Source organism: Aspergillus nidulans, chromosome III (genome assembly GCF_000011425.1).
Source record: "Aspergillus nidulans FGSC A4 chromosome III".
Lineage (NCBI taxonomy): Eukaryota > Fungi > Ascomycota > Eurotiomycetes > Eurotiales > Aspergillaceae > Aspergillus > Aspergillus nidulans.
Genome location: NC_066259.1, coordinates 2,136,832 through 2,155,764, shown reverse-complemented (window position 1 = coordinate 2,155,764; position 18,933 = coordinate 2,136,832). Strand labels below are relative to the sequence as shown.

Below are 18,933 nucleotides of genomic sequence, written 5' to 3'. Positions count from 1 at the left end.
ATTAAGCTTGGCGCCAAGTTAGCAAACAAAGCAAACAAAGCCCTCTAACGGCGTCACCAGCAGGAAGAACTTCGCGGTACGCAGCTTTATTCATACTTTATTTCACCATAATTATTCAACTGCTCTGCGCCTGAACCGCAGTATGACTTCTGATTCAACGCCCGCCAAACCGGGCGGCATGCTGTCGCTCTATGCCAATCTGCTAGATCCATCTGCTGACAACTCGCCTGGAACCATTTCTCGTGCCCCAGTCGTTTTTAAGCAAGCCGAAGGGGAAGCTCAATCGGAGGAAGCTGCTGCAAAGAAGCAGGTCAATAATGGTAAGTTCTGTCTTCTCATGTTAAGTTTGCTGGCGCAAACCACGCTGACAGTTTATCGGTTCGCTTATAGTTCTTCGGTTTCAGCCAACGAAACGCCCTCAACTGGCGACCCAGAAACCCAAGCCGAAGCCAACCCTACCGAAAGCGGCTGCTTTAGCTGCAGGGGCAGCGCCCGTCAAGTCCACTCTTGCGGACTGGGCTGCAACCGAGGACGACGATGTGAACGGCTTCTTCGCGGGACCTAAGAGACAGCGCGGTGGCCGCAAGAAGCGCAAGAAAAATCGGGAACCGCAGGAATTCGTGCAGAATTGGGATGATATCTACGATCCTTCTAGACCAAATATTTACGAAGAATACAAGCACAGCGATGAACAGATAACGGAAGTGCGAGAGTGGAAAGACCGTCTATATGCACACCGTATGGCCAGGTCATCGAGTAGGGACTCGTATAGTGACGAAGAATATGGACGTCCGGTGAATAGTAAGTCATGAGCCTTCTATGGGCTGGTCGATGAAGTACTGACTTCACCTCAGGACAATTTGCGCCTCCAAGCAACTTCGCTCCACCTCCCAACCTCAATAACATCCCACCGGCACCTTCTGAGAATGTCGCTTCTGGAGAGGATGCATTCGCGCGGCGAGCCCAAATGCCGTCGAGTCTAGCTCATAACAATGAACAGGACTCCTCACCTAAACCGCCGCCACCCCAACAACCGGTTGCTCCGATTGATGCGCCTACTGGTGACGACGCTTATCTACGCCGTCTACAGATGTCCGCTCAGCCCCAACCCTTACTAACTCCATCAAATCAACTGCATAAGATCCAAACACCGTCCGCAACTATATCACGCGCACCAGTTCGATATACTCTTCCGCCGGCCCCTGACGATATCCCCGCCTCGGAAGCAGAACTCGAAGAAGTCCTCGCAAAGGAGCAGCCAGTAGAAGAGGAAGCCCAAGATGATGGCCAGCGCTCGCTCCGACCAGGCCAGAAAGGGTTTGCTGAGCGACTGTTGGCCAAGTACGGATGGACGAAGGGATCTGGCTTAGGTGCCACCGGTTCAGGCATTGCAAAGCCATTGCAAGTCCAAGTCGAAAAACGCAAGAAACGGCCTGACTCGGAAGGTGGAGGCTTTGTCACGCCAGCCGGTAGGGGTAAGATCATCGGCGGCGCAAGAAAGCAAGAGGATGTGGGCAAGTTCGGTGCGATGAGTGAAGTTATAATCCTGAAAGGGATGTTAGATGGAATGGACGTGGACGCAGAATTGGCAGGCAGCGAAGGAGGTGGTCTAATGCAGGAAATAGGGGAAGAATGCTCTGAAAAGGTAACAACTCGATTTCTCCATATTCGTCTATATCTAACGTTAAGCAGTATGGTCGTGTGGAACGTGTCTATATTTCTCGTGAGTCCGGCCCGCCGGTTCTCGTCTTCGTCAAATTCACCAACCAACTGTCCGCTCTTCGGGTAGGTCTCCCAATCAAATTAATCGATGCCCAGAGATGTTACCAATATATGCTGACGTGCGAAATTTGTAGGCCGTAAATGCTCTCGAGGGTCGGATCTTCAATGGGAACAAAATCACTGCCCGCTTTTTTGACGCACAGAAATTTGAGCAAGGCATTTACGAGGACTAGTCCATCAGCATCGCGAGAGAAATTGTCGATTGCACTCTAAAAGTGACCGGCGTGGTCAGACTGCACGTCGTGTCTTTAGCCCGATTCAGCAGCATGCCATGATGCACATAGGCGCGGACTGCTGGCTTCTTAGAGAGGGGTACGATAGTCTCATCGTTCGTGTGGTTCCCTTAGAATGTGACCCTGTCAAACACTTCTAGTTCCTCAACAGAGTCTTCGTTATGCGCGCCAGACAAGTAAAACTTGTCGGTTCGCACCACGGGCTCGCACTCAAAGCTTTCCATTATGGGAGAGAAGCCGTACGGCGTCTTCCGCGGTAAGGTCTTTGCAAATGTCGCTTTTATCTTGCAGGAAGCACAGGCACCGAATACAGGAAGCGACAAGGTTTCCAGGCTACCGCAGTCGTAATTGCATCGAAGGGCGACGTTGCAGCATATTGTGATGGTGGAGGCGTGGTCTTGGTGGTTGCAAAGTGCATGGTACCAGGAAATGCGGTGGCACATATCGGTAGTCCTCTATGCCTTCGAATGATTTATCTGTCGTTCGGATGGTTTGGGTTCGGTATTTCAGCAGGAGACCAACAATGGCCTTGGAAAAGAAATGGACAAGATGAGGTGGACGGGTACTGTTTAAATATACCGCTCTCTAGACCTTTCACAGGATAAACAATAAACAGCTGTGGGGATGTTTGCTGGAAATGTGTGGTTGCTATCCATGCCCAAAGGTTCACTGGGCGCGGCATTGGAATGTATGATCTACTTCTGAGTCCGGGTTTCTTTGTTCAGAGCTTCTGACTAGATCAAAGCTGAGATGGTCTGCCATAACACCAATAAAGGGATGCTCCAGGGCAGTGCGCAATGAATGTCATGAAGATTATGTCTTAAATAGCAAAACGCTAGTAATGACACATCATGAGATGGATAGTAAGATATATACTTTCACGTGACTTTTTATGTGGTGACAGTTGATAGTCCAGTGCATGAAGTTTTCGCCTCAGGCTGCGATTCTAAGGTTGCTCAGCTCACTTAACCATCATCACTTCTATCTATCATAGCTTCGTTTGCAGATAATAACGTTGGGAGCATCTTGTCTATACTGTCTCTAATCTTGACCAATACTTACCTTCCAACTTCTCCGCATCTTCAAAACCATCATCTCCAAACCATCATCTCCATCTATCAACAGTTCGGCTCTTCAACACCACCGAATCACTTCAGAAACCATTTCGCTACCTACGCCCCCGCGCTTCGTCTTTTCTGCAACGTTCAGCGTCTGTCCTCTTCCGCGTTGTCATATCACACCATCCGGATATAGCATCGCCTTCGTCCTACCTTTTTTTTGAGGTGTCCATATTTGCGCGCATCGCCGCTCGCAATTCGTCGACTAGCCTACTACCCTCATCGCATTGCAACCATGTCGCTCTGTTTGAATCGTCTGACTGAGGAAAGGTAGGCTGATTGACTCCTTTTACCAGCAACTATATACTCTGTTCAGTTCTCGCAGTAAGTCGAGTTGAGCTGACAGGCACACTCGCGCACAGGAAGCAATGGCGAAAAGATCATCCTTTCGCCTTTTATGCCAAGCCTCATCGTACGGCCCAGGGTGTTTTGGATATGAAACGATGGGAATGTGGCATTCCCGGGAAAAAAGGGACAATCTGGGAAGGTGGACTTTTCAAATTGGACGTCACTTTTCCTGATGGTGCGTGGCAACTCTATAAAAGCTCAAAGCGAAGTTGTTGACTGACTGTTCTCTTTCAGAGTACCCTACCAAGCCACCCAAATGTATGTTCCTTTCGTCCCGCTCATACTCACAAATATCTTTCACGAGAATGTCGCAAGACTCTTAAATTGAATACCGCTTGCTTAGAAGCTAATGCTGCTGTGCTGTTCTGGGCTAACTTTATGTCATTATGAACAGGCAAGTTCGTGCCAGCTCTGTTTCATCCTAACGTCTACCCGTCTGGGACTGTTTGTCTGTCAATCTTGAATGAAGACGAAGCGTGGAAGCCGGCAATCACGATTAAACAAATCCTTCTTGGTATCCAAGACTTGCTCGACGACCCAAATCCCGAGTCTCCAGCGCAGGCGGAAGCATATAATATGTACAAGAAAGACAGAGCTGCTTATGAGAAGCGAGTGAAGCAGGTTGTCAAGGAAAACCCCGCTTTATAAGTTGAGCCACTCAATGACGATTAACCTTTCTCTCCAAATCGTCATTTTTCTATCCTGGCCCTTCTTGCATTTCGACTCACCGAAGTCTCGGCGGATATGGCGCCAAAGTGACTTATTCTACGTGGGGTGTGCACTGTGATTGAGAGACGAAAGTCATGCGTTTTGCGCCGAATACTTTCTGTCCTGAACGGAATGGGAGTGGCTGGAGTTGGAATTTGCTCTCTGTACATCCAGACCGATTGGACATTAAACTTTGGTATGAAGAGGCGGCCTCCTATTAGTTTTCTTTTCCCTTTCTTTCACGCGAGCATGGCGTCTCGACGACACGAACACAGCAGAGCAACGAGATAATGGGCGGCGTTATTCATTTTTTAATTTTTTTTATTTATTTTTCGCCTTTTCGTGAGGTGCATAGGTGAGGAATTTTCTTTAACGCATAAATCGAGATATCCGCATATACCGCGTACATCCGTTTCAATCGCATCTTCTATGGTCATTCGCATACTAGTAGGACATCCTTTTCCCTAGGGATGATTCGGTGAAGATGGAACGCGGCGAAGAGAGGCAAAGTATGGGGTCAGAACTTACTTTCTGGTCATGAGTACCTCCGTTTCCGTCTATTGAGGGTCTTTAGTAGATGCCGGGGTGTCCCCGTTGTCGCATTGACCAGTAGTAGACGGGACTTAAATTGAGTGCAAGGCGGAGGATCGCCTTACCTGGTTCACCGGCCTGGATTCGTAGGGTAACATAAGCAAATATAACTCAGTAAGCGCCATGTCCCAGAGTCGGCTAAATATGTAGTAAACCTACATCGAAAGTGTCTAGCAACCATTTTGAATTTCTGAAGGATAAGATAAGTCCGAGTTTCCTTAGCTGGTCCTTAGCGCGGCCGATTGCCGGCCAATGACGCCGCTGGGAATGTAGCTGTTATCTTATCGAGATGAGTCAGTTCTGTCAGTGTCCCTCTTTCACCCAGATTTTTTTGGAGGCCGAAATCGCCCCTCGATTCCGCCCCGCCGACGGGACCGGGACCCTACCTTGACATTTTAAAATTTCCCCCGTCTCCCCCGATCTGGGCCTGGTCACCAATTCGCACTTTTCTCACCCTCTAATCGATTGGGCGTCCTAGCAGTCTTTGCTTCTAATTTCTATCTGCGTTGCTCAATCGAACCGCCAGCATGTGTGGTATCTTCGCCTGTCACCAGTAGGTTACTCTACTTGCTCTTTTCTCCCACGGCCATTCCGCGGGGATCTGTGCGCCGCGCGTTCAGGGCTGACAGACATTGCGACAGTCATCCGGATGTACAGGCATTCAAGCCTACAGCTTTGCGCATGGCAAAGGCGTAAGTCACTCCTTTTCTTCCGCAAGTTTCAACTCGTTATTTGGAATTTGTACCTGACTGTAGCAGTGTGCGCCATCGTGGACCGGACTGGAGTGAGTCATGCGGTCGCGGATCTTCTTTGACAAGAATTCATTCCTAACACAGCACAATAGGTGGAAGCTTCATCGCTGATAAGACGAGTTAGTGACTTTGGGCCATGTATAGACCGAAGTCATAGGGTGCTGACCGGATTTTCCAGTTCTTTGCCACGAGCGTCTGTGTATCGTCGGTGTCGGTATGTGCCTTACTCATCACTAAGACTCCTTTGCTCTTTTAATTACTCCGTTTTACGACCTGAACTTTTTCTGAGACTGTATTTGCTTCTAGACTCCGGCGCTCAGCCCCTCGTTAACGACGATGAATCCCTCGCCTTGGCCGTCAACGGTGAAATTTACAACCACCGCATCGTGAGGAAGACCTTGGACGTGGAATACAACTATAAGACACACTCGGACTGCGAAGTCATCATCCCTCTGGTATGTGCGATTAGAGCAGCGCGGAAGAGGTTTGTGGTAAAGGATACTGACTCGTGTAGTACATGAAATATGGTCTCGATGCTCCCAAACATCTTGATGGCATGTTCGCCTGGGTTCTTTATGACAAGAAGGAGGATAGGGTTATTGCGGCACGTGACCCTATTGGTATCTGCAGTTTCTACATCGGCTGGTCCTCTCAGACTCCTGGAGCCGTATACTTTGCCTCCGAGTTGAAGAGTTTGCACCCCGTCTGCGACAAGGTCGAGGCTTTTCCTCCTGGCCATGTTTTCGACTCCAAGAGCGGTGAATTTTCCCGCTACTTCCAACCCTCATGGTGGGACCCGACCAACGTTCCCAGTACGCCCGTTGATTACAAGGCGATTCGTGAGTCTCTCACGAGGTCTGTGCGCAAGCGCCTAATGGCAGAAGTTCCGTATGGTGTTCTGTTGTCTGGTGGTCTTGATTCTAGCTTGGTTGCTTCGATTGCTCAGCGGGAAACTCTGCGCATGCAGAAGGCTAGCTCCGGTGTCAAGAGCGAGGCCAACGGTGAACTGGTCGGTATCGACGACGAGAACGAGCTTTCTACTGTCAACTCCTTCCAGCAGCTGCAATCTTTCTCCATTGGTCTCCCTGGTGCTCCCGACACAGAGGCTGCCATGGAGGTGGCTAAGTTTTTGGGAACCAAGCACCACGCCCTCACCTTCACTATTGAAGATGGTCTCAACGCCCTATCGGATGTTATCTACCATCTGGAGACATACGATGTGACCACTATCCGTGCGTCCACCCCCATGTACCTGCTTAGCCGGAAGATCAAGGGACTTGGAGTCAAGATGGTTCTGAGTGGTGAGGGTAGCGACGAGATCTTCGGCGGGTACCTCTACTTCCATGCTGCACCCAACAAGGAGGAGTTCCACAAGGAAACCGTTAGACGTGTAAAGAACCTGCACTTGGCAGACTGCCTCAGAGCCAACAAGTCAACATCAGCCTGGGGCTTGGAGGCGCGAGTTCCTTTCCTCGACAAGGCCTTCATTGAGACGTCGATGTCGGTTGATCCCCAGGAGAAGATGATCACAAAGGACCGCATTGAGAAATACATCCTGCGCAAGGCGTTCGACACTTCCGATGAGCCCGACGTCGAGCCGTACCTGCCCGACAAGATCCTCTGGCGCCAGAAGGAGCAGTTCAGTGACGGTGTCGGCTACAGCTGGATCGATGGTCTGAAGGACCACGCTGAGCTTCACGTCACCGACGAGATGATGAAGAACCCTAAGCCCGAGTGGGGTGATGATATTCCAACTACCAAGGAAGCGTACGTCTTTCCCATTCTATTGGCGTAAATTGAGAAGTTAACATGGCAACAGTTACTGGTACCGCATGATGTTTGACGAGCACTTCCCATCCTACTGCGCGTCCACAGTCGAGCGGTGGGTCCCCACATGGTCGAAGCAGAGCGACCCCAGTGGAAGGTACGTCGATTCGAGGTAAAGCTGCCTGCTCTGATGCTAATCTACATGCTTCTTTCCAGAGCCATTGCTACCCACAACGCCAAGTACGATGACGCCGAATAGATGATTGTATAGCAAGTCCTTGCGAATTGCATATCGTATTTTTGAGATATAGAAACATGAATAGATGATTATTACAGATCATGGTCATTTAGACGCAAGCGAGTCTTTACTATTAGCGTAGCGTTTGGTCCAGTCTGGTCAAGTCCTGCGCGCTCTTCGACGCAACAAACCAGATGAGATAAAATGCAAATCATCGCCTCTTCTCTGAACTCCTCTTGTAGACCTTAGTTGCTTTAGAGTTTTGGTTACCTTGTGATCATGTGCTGTTTCGAAAGTGTATGACCCACAGATTCCATACGGGCAGGAGCCTAGTAGAAATTCAGCGGTGCCTCGTCAAATCCTCTCTCATATCAAAAGTAAAGGCTAAGCGACAGTACTTAGACTAGGTGTAGCCTCAGGTGTCTGGAAGTCGACCAAAGACTGGCGAGACTGCCGGAAGCAAAGCTCGGTCAGGTAATATCGGATGCCCCAGGCGTTTTAAGGCACCGTCGGGATCCTTGCTCACGGGTTTTGCCGCCACGGCCAATCACAACTGAGCCAGCTTCCCGTGCCCCAGCAACTGGAACGCGAACTCAACCTCCCAAGTGATTTGAATTGAATCTTCTCCCGACTTCCTCCCTCGTCATCCTATTCCTCGCTCAGGTCTTTCTGCTACTTTTCTGCTTTAATACTCTCTGACGTTATCGTCTTATTACTCATTCAATCCTACACAATGGCTGCTCCTGCTGCTTTCTCCGACATCGCCAAGGCGGCCAACGATGTACGTGCTGTGTTGGCCATTCTCCCACATTGTTTCGCAATGAAGCTAGCAATGGTGGACGAAGAATCGCGGAATCCCAAGCTAATATCACTTTATCCGATAGCTCCTTAACAAGGACTTCTACCACGGCTCTGCTGGTAAGTAACTACCCGGCTGCCTGTTCAAGCTCGTTGCCTTGATCGTGAGCATAGCTGACATTTGATTGTTTTTAGCTAGCCTTGAGGTCAAGTCCAAGGCCCCCAATGGCGTCACCTTCAACGTGAAGGGCAAGTCCGCTCATGAGGGTCCTATCGCTGGCAGTGTAAGTACATATCGCCAATACATGTCATCTAGGCTGTCACTAACAGCACCCTCCTTGTGTAGCTCGAGGCCAAATACGTCGACGCCCCTACTGGTAAACGCCCCCACAATCGCATACGAAAAACTCCCAAGAAGCCAGACAAAGCGCTCGTTGTTGATATAACACGTTCGCATTGCTTGTCACCGTCCACTAGAATCACTTTAACGTCAAGGGTCGCCGAACATAGATTGATGCTAATAATCTGTCCTTGCTCAGGCCTCACCCTCACCCAGGCGTGGACTACTGCCAACGCCCTCGACACCAAGCTCGAGCTCGACAACAACATCGCCAAGGGCCTCAAGGCTGAGATCATTACCCAGTACCTTCCTGCCAAGCAGTCCAAGGGTGCTAAGCTCAACCTTCACTTCAAGCAGCCCAACCTGCACGCTCGTGCTTTCTTCGATCTCCTCAACGGCCCCTCTGCAAACTTCGATGCCGTTCTTGGCCACGAAGGCTTCCTCGTCGGTGCCGAGGGTGGCTACGATGTCCAGAAGGCCGCCATCACCAAGTACTCCGCTGCCGTCGGCTACAGCGTTCCTCAGTACTCCGCTGCCATCCAGGCTGCTAACAACCTGACTGTCTTCTCTGCCAGCTACTACCACCGCGTCAACGCTCAGGTTGAGGCTGGTGCTAAGGCCACTTGGGACTCCAAGACCGGCAACTCCGTCGGCCTTGAGGTTGCTAGCAAGTACAGACTGGATCCTTCTTCCTTTGCCAAGGTAAATAGTCCTAGCCCAAAAAAATTGGAATCACGCAGATCTGATAAACCCCTCTCAATTTAGGTCAAGATCAACGACCGGGGTATTGCCGCCCTGGCTTACAACGTTCTTCTCCGCCCTGGTGTTACCCTCGGCCTTGGTGCTTCTTTCGATACCCAGAACCTCAACCAGGCTGCTCACAAGGTTGGCGCCAGCTTCACTTTCGAGGCTTAAGCGACTCTTTGCCTTCCTCTTTGCTGTTAGGACGTGCCAACTCCTCTCTTTTGCTCCAGTATGCGAGTTATTGCATATAAGGGGCAGTAAGATAGGATTAGTTGGACCGTGATATCTAGATATCAGGTAATCATTGGCGACCACTGTATATCAATATGATCATTTCCTTTGTTCTGCGGACTCTGAAGGGAGTTTTGAAATTGCTTGTAGACATAATTCTATATAGCTGCTCTAAAGGAATTTTAAGACCGTACATAACCCGCCGCTTTATGGACTATATACAGTTTACCACAACAATGCGCCCAAGACAGACTGAACTGGCATTCCTGCAAAAATAGCATCAGCCATCTTTCATCCTCGAATACTTTGTTTGGCGCGACTTCTCATTAACACTGCCATCACTGCTCGGCCAACGAAGGAACCCCGCCAATGCGCCCGCACCCAGCAAGATGCTTGAAACTGCAATGAACCGCAACGCAAAGTCTCCGCGACTACCTATATACTGCTCATTGATATCGGCATCCACCCTGGACCGTCTTTCCTGTCTTCGCGCATCCTCTGCCGTCTGTGTTCGATAATGGCCCCGCGCGTTAAAATGCGATATTGGATTCCGATCAATAAACCCCGTTGGATCATCTTCTTTCTTAGTGCTGCCCGCGGCACCGGCCGAACTACCGCCAGCACCAGACCCAGCTGAATAGAACCCCCCCGCCCTTCGAGCCCTATTATTACCATACCCGCCGTGCGCGTAAAAACTCGGCGGAGGACCCTTAAATACGCCTCGCCGTTTACTGAGTCCGCTTGCAGGCCGCGACCCGAAATATGATGCGCCGTGACTGCTGTGGCTGCCCATGGGGTGCTGACCGGGTGTTGCAGTGGAGTGCGTGGATTGAAAGTTTCGCGAGTGGATTCCGTGGTCCCGGTCATATGTTGAGCGCTTTGCGCTGTTGCTGAGGGTTTGGTAGGCGGAAGAGATTTTGGCGAAGCGCGAGGATGCGCTGGGGTCGTTGGGATTGCGGTCTGGGTGGTGGGCGAGGGAGAGGGCGTAGAACTTTCTGTATGATATATATGTCAGCATAGCACTCGCACTCTCTACTGTATGGTTGAGGTAGTGGTAAGAGCTTGATGGGACATGTAAACGCACTTTTTAATCTCGGCCGGCGTGGCCGTTACGGGGACATCGAGGACTTCGTAAAGTGTTGGCTCTCGAGATGACGCGAGCAACCGGACACTTGCTGTTGAGAATTGTGCTTTGCGTGTGTACTGACCATGGTCATGCTTATATCTACTTTTGCGATTAGGTTCGTAGCTGCGGATATTGAAAGTAAGGGAGATGCGGTCGTGCGGAAAGATAGCTTGGTGGCAGCGAGAATGATCGAGAAATTGCGTGACTGGCTTCCTCAAAGGGCGAGAAAAAGACATGTCTCTGCCAGTTTATGTGGGAAGATATGGGGTCCGTGGCCAGGGTGTAGATGGGAAATTAGGGTGGAAGTACATTTCCTGATGGCGTCGGCCGCTTATCGGAGGTGCAATGCGTCATCAGTGCGCGAGTCAGCCTCCAGGGCCGAGGATAGAAGCATGGCAAATGTGCCTATAAAATCTATATCGTTGATTCCTATATAGAACGGTTTGAATAGTAGTAACTAGGGGATTGAAGTTCGCATATAAACATATACAGTCCTGCTGGTGTTATTACATATCGTCCTGTAGGAAAGGTATACTGCGGAGTGGCAAACGAGCCCTACTCAAGTACACAGCTCCAGCTATACATCAATTACTTTGTGCCTAGCTAGAAGCTCAGCGAGATCCCGTCTGGAATAATTACTTGTATCTACGTTGGTTTCAACAGGTGATACCCTGCTTAACCCCTAAGATATAGATATAGACATCGAGGCGGCGCCAGGCTTGGCGTCTCATTATCTCATCGGCAAATTCCCCGCCCTATTTTTTCCTCTTGTTTAGACCGCAATCTGCCTTTCTTTGTCTCCTTGCCCCTGCTCTATCTTCTCATTATGGCTGCTCAGGCTAGTGAGAAGCTTGAGAAGCTTGACCGTGAGTTTTCTTGTCTCGCTTTCCATATTTGCCATCACTAAATACCTCTCCCACAGTGAACGGTCAGAACGGCGAGTCCGCTGCGGGCCCAGCAAAAGCGGGCCAAGCAGATGCCGGAGAGGTGGAGGATGAGTCGGATGATGATGCTGACGATGCCGGCGCTGCTGCTGATGGTGCAGCCAACGGAGGTATGTTTAAAACCGAACCTCGCTTGCCCGCGGCCTGTTTCGGCATTTCCTCGCTGACTAGAGAGAACGGACTATAGCCGCAAAGAAAAAGAAGAAGCGCAAGTCTAAGAAGAAGAAGAAGGGTGGCGCCAAAGTACAGAGCTCTCCTCCCCGCGTTCCGGTGTCGAGCCTATTCGCGAACGGCCAGTACCCCGAGGGTGAGATTGTCGAGTACAAGAATGAGAATTCGTATCGCACGACCAACGAAGAGAAACGCTACCTCGACCGTATGAACAATGACTTCCTGCAGGAGTACCGCCAAGGTGCCGAGGTTCACCGTCAGGTCCGCCAATATGCACAGAAGAACATCAAGCCCGGCCAGACCTTGACGGAGATTGCGGAGGGCATTGAGGATTCTGTTCGTGCGCTGACCGGTCACCAAGGTCTTGAGGAGGGTGATAATATCAAGGGCGGTATGGGTTTCCCTTGCGGCCTGAGCATCAATCACTGCGCTGCGCACTATACCCCGAATGCAGGCAACAAGATGGTATTGCAGCAGGGCGATGTGATGAAGGTCGACTTTGGAGCTCATATCAACGGTCGCATCGTCGACAGTGCGTTTACCATGTCTTTCGACCCTGTGTATGATCCTCTGCTTGAGGCTGTCAAGGATGCTACCAATACTGGTATTCGCGTACGTGTTCTTTTTCTAGATTACTATATCTACTGCTGACAGTCGTTGCAGGAGGCTGGAATTGATGTCCGCATGAGTGACATTGGTGCCGCTATCCAAGAAACTATGGAAAGTTACGAAATCGAGCTGAACGGGACAACGTATCCTATCAAGCCTATCCGTAACCTCAACGGTCATAATATTGACCAGCACGTCATTCACGGCGGCAAGAGTGTCCCAATTGTGAAGGGTTCGGATCAGACCAAGATGGAGGAGGGTGAAGTGTTCGCCATTGAGACCTTTGGTAGTACCGGAAAGGGCTACGTGAGAGAAGATGTAAGTTGTTTTAGAGCCGCATGCTTGATTGAAAGCTCATGATCATTAGATGGAAACTTCTCATTATGCGCTGGTCGCGAATGCTCCTCAAGTTCCTCTGCGGCTATCTTCTGCGAAGAGCCTCTTGAACGTCATCAACAAGAATTTCGGCACTCTGCCTTGGTGCCGTCGTTACCTTGACCGACTTGGCCAGGATAAATATCTTCTTGGCGTAAGTATTGTTGTACCCCAAATCGAGCATCTAGCTAATGCCCTCCCAGTTGAACAACCTGGTTCAATCAGGAATTGTTCAAGATTACCCGCCTCTTTGTGACATCAAGGGCTCATACACCGCCCAATTCGAACATGTATGTCCCAGATTTTGCCTTCCGGACATAGAGACTAACCCTGGTTACAGACGATCGTGCTCCGACCTACCGTGAAGGAGGTTATTAGCCGCGGAGACGACTACTAGTTAGAACCTTGGTCATATTATTTGGACGCACGAGATGATACATAGCTCTTACCAACAGGTTTGAAGTAAAGACGAACAAAATGAAGGATTTTTTTATTTTGCGTGGCATCGCTTTGTCCATAGCAGTAGGTCGGACTATTCCAACGGTTGGCGCGCCCCACGTGGGAAGCAAAGGTTCCGAGACTGGACTCCCATGTTTCATTTTCGAATCGAACCATATCTTTGTTCTGTTCTATTACTGTAGGCCGAGCACTGTTTTCACCTCAATCGATGGCCTAAGAACTGCTATAACCCCTTTTCATTCAAAAAAAACTTCTCCTTCTCCTCCTTTATCCTCGCACCATGGCCTCGACAATCGCCTCCTCTGCTACACCGCAGCTCCGCATGTCAGCCACGAAGAATCGCCGCAAAGCTCCAGACCTACGAAATGATGAACCCTCAGTGCGAATCCCGCCTCCAGAGACTTCTTCTATCGAGGACCATTTCTTCTGGACCTACACGGAGGAGCCGCACCGTTCACGACGGCAAGCAATCATCAAAGCACACCCAGAAGTACGTCTCTCCGCCTCACTTCCGACTCTGTGCTTCAGAGAGCTAACTCGTACGATCTTCCAGGTAACCAAGCTCTGCGGACCAGAGCCGTTAACCAAATACGTGGTGCTGGGCGTTGTTTCCCTCCAGATATGCTGCGCATACCTTCTCCGCGAAACGTCCTTCTTCTCCTGGCGGTTCTGGTTAACGGCGTACGTGATCGGAGCCACTTCGAACCAAAACCTCTTCCTTGCCATCCATGAAATATCACATAACCTCGCTTTCCGGTCACCTATGGCAAATAGGCTCCTGGCTATCTTTGCCAATCTTCCCATTGGATTGCCCTACAGCGCCGCTTTCAGGGTATGCATATACTAAACTCCTTTGGTTCGCAATAGAAAAAGAAACTGATCATATGCAATAGCCCTACCATCTCACCCACCACAAATCCCTCGGCGTCGCTGGCCTCGACACCGATCTTCCTACAGCCTTCGAAGCCTTCGTACTCGACTCTCTCCTCGGCAAAGCCTTCTTTTGCACCTTCCAAATCTTCTTCTATGCTGTCCGCCCCATGTTTATCTACAGTCCGCCCTTCACAATAATTCACCTCATAAACCTCTTCGTCCAATTCTCCTTCAACTACATACTCACAAAGATCTGCAACGGCTCCCTCAACCCACTCCTCTACCTCCTTCTCAGCTCCTTCCTCGCGGGTTCCCTCCACCCCTGCGCAGGCCACTTCATCGCCGAGCACTACTTTTTTTCAAATGTAGACCATGGCACAGAATCACTCCGGGAACTGAAGGGGGAAAAGGGCGAAAAACATCCTCTCACCTCCCTTCCGCCTCCGGAAACGTACTCATATTACGGCCCGCTTAACATTCTCACCTACAACGTTGGTCTGCACAATGAGCACCACGATTTCCCCGCTATTCCGTGGACAAAACTTCATACCCTCCACCGAATTGCTAGCGAGTTTTACGAGCCTTTACCCTGCCACCGGAGCTGGGTCTGGGTTATTTGGACCTTTATCCTAGATGAGAATGTCGGTCCGTGGTGCCGTGTTAAGAGGGCACAAGGTGGTCGTCTTGTGGGAGGTGGTGATGCCACCGGTCGTGCAGGAGAGGGAATTTCCGCTGGGCCCGACGAGGCAAATGATGATGGGTGGAAAGAGAGCGAGATTCAGAATTGATCTGGTTTAAATAGGTCTACCCATATATGTAGCTTAGGCAGATTTTCGCTATCTTTCTATTCCTCTCTATTGGATCGATTCGGATGATAACTGGGTAATCGCATATCTTTGCGCACTTCGGTATGTACGCTATGGATGCTTGCAGTATCGGAGATAATGATTTCCTATCATCCATATGATATATAGTCTGCACACCCTAAATACTACAACCTATCAACTACAAGTCTTATGGACTTGCTTCAGAGAAGACAAAAAAAAAGCTCCTCCAGAAAAGGCACGTACCAGTATGCACGAGATTGCTTGACTTTTAGCTTTGCAGTCTATCCGTAAGAGCCGCGTTTCTGTCTTGAAGGGAAGAAGCTATAAGTATTCAGTACCATTCGTGGTGATTACTTATATTATCTGCCTGGCTATCAAGGCGGGCGTTCGTCTAGAAGTGATAGTAACCTGGAGAATAATATTTACATCAAGTTTTAACGGGAAAAGGCAGAGGCATGGGATCGAAGGACGAGATAGATCAGTCTACACGCCACAATACTAATAGCGAACGTAAGAACTTGCTTAGCCACTTGATCATGCAGCCTCTGCACCAGCCCTGTCGAGTTCGTCTCCCGCTTTCTCGCGCTCTTTCTTAGTTTTTCATTGTGCCATAAGATTGACCACGCGTCACATCAACAACGTGAGGCCGTAGTACTCGAAATGAATTGCCGTAGAGCATACAGGAAAGAAGAAAAATAAAGAAAAGAGGCTTGATATAAGTGTTCACAAACGAAAAATCAGAGACAGACGGCTCAAGGGGAAAAAAAAGCAGGTGGTCCGTAGTGGAAGTAGGGAATAAGTATAGGGTAACGAAAAAAATGGGGGGAATAACGAGAAGTTAGAAAAAGAAATACGCAATCAAGAAACTCAGCAGGCATAAACCTGCCACAATCCTTACTGGCACACCTGCCTCAACAGACTGAACCTGCTGCGCGAGGGCTGCCGGTGACTTTTCGCTCTCACTCCCGATCTTTCTCTGTCGCAAACCCTGGTCTGCGAGCTTATCTTTTAGGCGCTGAATTTGTGCATTAGCTTCTGCCAACCGAGTCTCGTAGTCGGTTTGCTTTGCGCTGCTCGCCACGGAAGCCTTCGCTGATGCTGATTTGCTTTCAGCTACTTGCGGAGTCGGATAATCCCGCTTGACACTCTCGTTGAAGTCCGGAGCGGGTATGGGCGAAGTTGTGTTGGAACTTTTCGCAAAATTGGCGGCCGGGGTCTCAAAATCTCCCTTAGGGGAAGAGTAAGAAGGAGTTTCATCATTCTGGGCGTTCTGATGCGATAATAGTTTGTGAGCTGGGGTAAAAAAAAAACTTAGGAAGTGAGCCACAATAAAACTTACCGTGCCATTGGTGTCTTCTTGCTTGACTTCGGGTTCATCAGCGGGGAGCCAAGCTACTCGTATTTTGCGCTCCTGAATAGCTGATTTGGTGGCTTTCTCAAACTATAGGTCAATTAGAGAATGCCATGTAGAAGTATCAAGAACACATACAATGGAGCTAACATTGGCGAATTCCATATCCTTGGTGACCGCCACAGTTTGAACAAGGAACTTATCCTTGCATTTCGCATCCGGAGCTGGTTCGTCCTTCATGGCCTGCAATAACACTGTCCATATAATCAACCACCCGGTTCCGCAGAAATCTTCAAGACACGGAGGCATACCCTGGACTTCCACATGCTTGCCTGGTTCTATCCGCCCTGAGTTGGGTCGGACACAGTAGCTTAAAATAATTTAGTGAGATTCGACTGCGAAGCAGGCAGGATCTATCACGTACTGTTTGGGAGCGGTGGTTTTGACCTAACAAAGTGACAAACGTTAGCGTACAACTTAGGAATTGCGCGGTACATTAAAGCGCATACCTTGAAGACAACGGCGTCCGGGTTGTTGTTAGTGAGGTGCAACACTTGGCATATTTCACGATTGAAGGGGCCTAGTTCGCAAGTCAATACGCCCGGTTGAATCATAACTCAAGAATGCTCCTAGAGACGTACGTCTAAAGCCAAGGTCCGGGGGGTCGAGGAGGATGGACATGGTGGTAAAATGTGATGGTTGTTCGCTATGTGGGAGGACTGCACAGAAACTAGGAGGTTGTTTCAAAGGGCAATCAGCCCAAGATAAGAGGAGTTATCTGGATGAGGTTGGGCCAGCAGCGGGAGTCCAAAGACACGGCGGTACCTGACGACTGGGTGAGGGAGTCGGAATAGCAGGATATCGATAAAATGGGTATAGGGAGTTGGAGATAGTCAGCGCTGGCAGTTGTGATTTGAAGCCAGACACCGAAGTTCAGGCGCAACCAAACCACCTAAATTACTGGGGGAAGAGCGTCGCGGCTGCTGGTTGGGCCGGACTGCTGACTCAGCCCTGCTGTTGGGTGAAGTCATCATTGCCAGCGCGCTCGTGACCCTCCCACTCCAAAATATCTCTTGATTTCATGGCAGAATTACTCCGTTCTCTCTATTTACTTATGGGTCATTAATTGAGCAGTTTTGCGGATGAATGATGGTGTCACTGTTCATGGGATGAGAGATTCCTCGGGAATACTGAAGCAGAAACGGTTCCTAGATACGGATGTGGTTCCTGAACATGTGATGCTGGAATAACATCTTTCTTCCCTGGAAGAGCTTCGCTTACTCTCATAGCAAAACTTTTTTTTTTTTGCCATGGCCACATACATATATCATTCGGTTTGTATTCAGTCATCGTCACTGCTGACACGAGTTCGAGAACGCCTTCGGATCGATGAGTGCATGCTTGCTGAAGTCAATGTTACAGCAAACACCCGTGCATGTTGCCGACGTACCAAAATACTTACGATTGTTGGACCAGAGACTATCTTATGCCTTCATTTCAAGCTACCGATATTCTAGACAGCGATGAGAAAGCAGGTCGGAGGTCAATAGGGATTGCTTATATGGGGCCGTCGTTTGACTGACAGTACGAAGTATACGATATTCGTAGGCATCCAGCTCTGTAGTAGTGATGAGCCCTTTTTTTTATGTCTGAAAGGCCGATATACATCATACCCTAGAACAGGTTGTAATTTCAACCGGAGTCGACTTGTTTACTTAAAAGGTGTCCAGAGCACTGGGATCACTGAATTATATTTCTTGGTCACTGGGTAAATAGATGGGTCATGGCCTGGGCCATAGATCGAGCGGGTCATCCCGCAGTTGGGCTTCCGCCGCACCGATACGTCACCCTACGAACGAGCCACGGTCTTCTCACCAACACAACACTGCGCATCTGCTCATACTCACCAAAACACCACCGCAACCAGCAATCACTTCAGAAAAATCACATTCGAAACAGACAATTTCCACATTTCAGATGACTACATCAGATATTGATCAGCTCATTGAAATGGGCTTTGATAGAGAGCGCGCTGAACTAGCAGTGAAGAAAAGTAGCGGACGTGCGTTTCCTCTTGACCCTCGTCCCAAAGCTACATACTAATTTTCATTCTCCATAAATGCAGTGCAAGGAGCCCTCGAATGGCTCGAAGAAAACCAAGACAAGTCACTCGAGGAGATTAAGTCGGCAAACGCGGGAGCTGATGAGGAAGATGAAGAAGGGGCGCCTGCACTCAAACCCGGGGAGGAAGCACGGAGCTTGACCTGCAATGAATGTGGGAAGAAGTTCCGAAGCCATGCACAAGCCGAGTTCCATGCTTCCAAAACCCAGCATGTTGATTTCTCCGAGTCAACGGAAGAGATTGCCCCGCTGACGGAGGAGGAAAAGAAAGTCAGGCTACAGGAACTCAGGGAGAAGCTGGCAGCTAAGCGCGCCGTACAATCAGAGCAAGACAAAATTGACAAGAAGCGAAATGAGGTACGCGGAGGCTACGGTTGTGATTATCGACCTTTGCTAATAGTTGTCATTGCTCCAGGAAATCCGGAGA

The 18,933-nt window shown here is 49.6% G+C and overlaps 9 protein-coding genes across 9 annotated transcripts, besides 1 other annotated feature; 6 read left to right on the top strand and 3 right to left on the bottom strand.

The window, feature by feature from the left end:
- Window positions 1-18,933: part of a sequence feature (contig 1.76 1..153210(-1)) that runs on past both edges of the window.
- On the top strand, window positions 143-2,472 carry ANIA_04398 (putative G-patch DNA repair protein (Drt111); the record flags this gene model as incomplete). Its single annotated transcript, XM_656910.2, has 5 exons — window positions 143-320; window positions 391-801; window positions 855-1,645; window positions 1,693-1,785; window positions 1,857-2,472. The coding sequence occupies 5 exons, from the start codon at window positions 143-145 to the stop codon at window positions 1,953-1,955; spliced, it is 1,572 nt and encodes a 523-aa protein (XP_662002.1). The 3' UTR covers window positions 1,956-2,472.
- Window positions 3,058-4,129, top strand: ANIA_04399 (E2 SUMO-conjugating protein UBC9; the record flags this gene model as incomplete). The annotated part of the gene is made up of 4 exons (XM_050611742.1): window positions 3,058-3,403; window positions 3,496-3,656; window positions 3,716-3,739; window positions 3,876-4,129. Exons 1-4 carry the CDS (start codon window positions 3,369-3,371, stop codon window positions 4,127-4,129), a joined length of 474 nt encoding a protein of 157 aa, XP_050467735.1. The 5' UTR covers window positions 3,058-3,368.
- Window positions 4,515-4,961, bottom strand: ANIA_04400 (uncharacterized protein; the record flags this gene model as incomplete). The annotated part of the gene is made up of 3 exons (XM_656912.1): window positions 4,515-4,616; window positions 4,718-4,746; window positions 4,940-4,961. The coding sequence occupies 3 exons, from the start codon at window positions 4,959-4,961 to the stop codon at window positions 4,515-4,517; spliced, it is 153 nt and encodes a 50-aa protein (XP_662004.1).
- ANIA_04401 (asparagine synthetase B) lies at window positions 4,967-7,763 on the top strand. The gene is made up of 9 exons (XM_656913.2): window positions 4,967-5,333; window positions 5,422-5,472; window positions 5,539-5,564; window positions 5,625-5,651; window positions 5,711-5,746; window positions 5,839-5,987; window positions 6,047-7,299; window positions 7,352-7,456; window positions 7,516-7,763. The coding sequence occupies exons 1-9, from the start codon at window positions 5,308-5,310 to the stop codon at window positions 7,556-7,558; spliced, it is 1,716 nt and encodes a 571-aa protein (XP_662005.1). The 5' UTR covers window positions 4,967-5,307; the 3' UTR covers window positions 7,559-7,763.
- Window positions 8,179-9,759, top strand: ANIA_04402 (porin). The gene is made up of 6 exons (XM_656914.2): window positions 8,179-8,318; window positions 8,422-8,455; window positions 8,531-8,619; window positions 8,682-8,712; window positions 8,875-9,377; window positions 9,441-9,759. Exons 1-6 carry the CDS (start codon window positions 8,271-8,273, stop codon window positions 9,588-9,590), a joined length of 855 nt encoding a protein of 284 aa, XP_662006.1. The 5' UTR covers window positions 8,179-8,270; the 3' UTR covers window positions 9,591-9,759.
- ANIA_04403 (DnaJ domain protein) lies at window positions 9,931-10,867 on the bottom strand (the record flags this gene model as incomplete). Its single annotated transcript, XM_656915.1, has 3 exons — window positions 9,931-10,645; window positions 10,735-10,793; window positions 10,859-10,867. 3 exons carry the CDS (start codon window positions 10,865-10,867, stop codon window positions 9,931-9,933), a joined length of 783 nt encoding a protein of 260 aa, XP_662007.1.
- On the top strand, window positions 11,563-13,378 carry ANIA_04404 (methionine aminopeptidase 2). The gene is made up of 7 exons (XM_656916.2): window positions 11,563-11,642; window positions 11,699-11,830; window positions 11,908-12,503; window positions 12,546-12,818; window positions 12,868-13,029; window positions 13,079-13,165; window positions 13,216-13,378. Exons 1-7 carry the CDS (start codon window positions 11,603-11,605, stop codon window positions 13,270-13,272), a joined length of 1,347 nt encoding a protein of 448 aa, XP_662008.1. The 5' UTR covers window positions 11,563-11,602; the 3' UTR covers window positions 13,273-13,378.
- On the top strand, window positions 13,552-15,205 carry ANIA_04405 (sphingolipid delta(4)-desaturase family protein). Its single transcript, XM_656917.2, has 3 exons — window positions 13,552-13,824; window positions 13,888-14,166; window positions 14,228-15,205. The coding sequence occupies exons 1-3, from the start codon at window positions 13,615-13,617 to the stop codon at window positions 14,993-14,995; spliced, it is 1,257 nt and encodes a 418-aa protein (XP_662009.1). The 5' UTR covers window positions 13,552-13,614; the 3' UTR covers window positions 14,996-15,205.
- On the bottom strand, window positions 15,426-17,240 carry ANIA_04406 (putative integral ER membrane protein Scs2; the record flags this gene model as incomplete). The annotated part of the gene is made up of 8 exons (XM_656918.2): window positions 17,027-17,240; window positions 16,895-16,965; window positions 16,810-16,832; window positions 16,697-16,755; window positions 16,524-16,639; window positions 16,374-16,475; window positions 15,941-16,304; window positions 15,426-15,442 (listed from the first exon to the last, which is right to left on the bottom strand). Exons 1-8 carry the CDS (start codon window positions 17,064-17,066, stop codon window positions 15,426-15,428), a joined length of 792 nt encoding a protein of 263 aa, XP_662010.1. The 5' UTR covers window positions 17,067-17,240.

Excerpts from the sequence above, each read along its gene's own strand:
- ANIA_04405 (XM_656917.2), top strand. The coding sequence starts at position 13,615 with ATGGCCTCGACAATCGCCTCCTCTGCTACACCGCAGCTCCGCATGTCA. Across the intron at positions 13,825-13,887 it reads TCATCAAAGCACACCCAGAA|GTAACCAAGCTCTGCGGACC; the intron begins GTACGTCTCTCC and ends ACGATCTTCCAG. Across the intron at positions 14,167-14,227 it reads CCTACAGCGCCGCTTTCAGG|CCCTACCATCTCACCCACCA; the intron begins GTATGCATATAC and ends CATATGCAATAG.
- ANIA_04401 (XM_656913.2), top strand. The coding sequence starts at position 5,308 with ATGTGTGGTATCTTCGCCTGTCACCA. Across the intron at positions 5,334-5,421 it reads GGTATCTTCGCCTGTCACCA|TCATCCGGATGTACAGGCAT; the intron begins GTAGGTTACTCT and ends ACATTGCGACAG. Across the intron at positions 7,300-7,351 it reads ATTCCAACTACCAAGGAAGC|TTACTGGTACCGCATGATGT; the intron begins GTACGTCTTTCC and ends ACATGGCAACAG.
- ANIA_04404 (XM_656916.2), top strand. The coding sequence starts at position 11,603 with ATGGCTGCTCAGGCTAGTGAGAAGCTTGAGAAGCTTGACC. Across the intron at positions 12,504-12,545 it reads CTACCAATACTGGTATTCGC|TCGTTGCAGGAGGCTGGAAT; the intron begins GTACGTGTTCTT and ends TACTGCTGACAG. Across the intron at positions 13,030-13,078 it reads AGGATAAATATCTTCTTGGC|TTGAACAACCTGGTTCAATC; the intron begins GTAAGTATTGTT and ends ATGCCCTCCCAG.
- ANIA_04402 (XM_656914.2), top strand. The coding sequence starts at position 8,271 with ATGGCTGCTCCTGCTGCTTTCTCCGACATCGCCAAGGCGGCCAACGAT. Across the intron at positions 8,620-8,681 it reads AGGGTCCTATCGCTGGCAGT|CTCGAGGCCAAATACGTCGA; the intron begins GTAAGTACATAT and ends CTCCTTGTGTAG. Across the intron at positions 9,378-9,440 it reads ATCCTTCTTCCTTTGCCAAG|GTCAAGATCAACGACCGGGG; the intron begins GTAAATAGTCCT and ends CTCTCAATTTAG.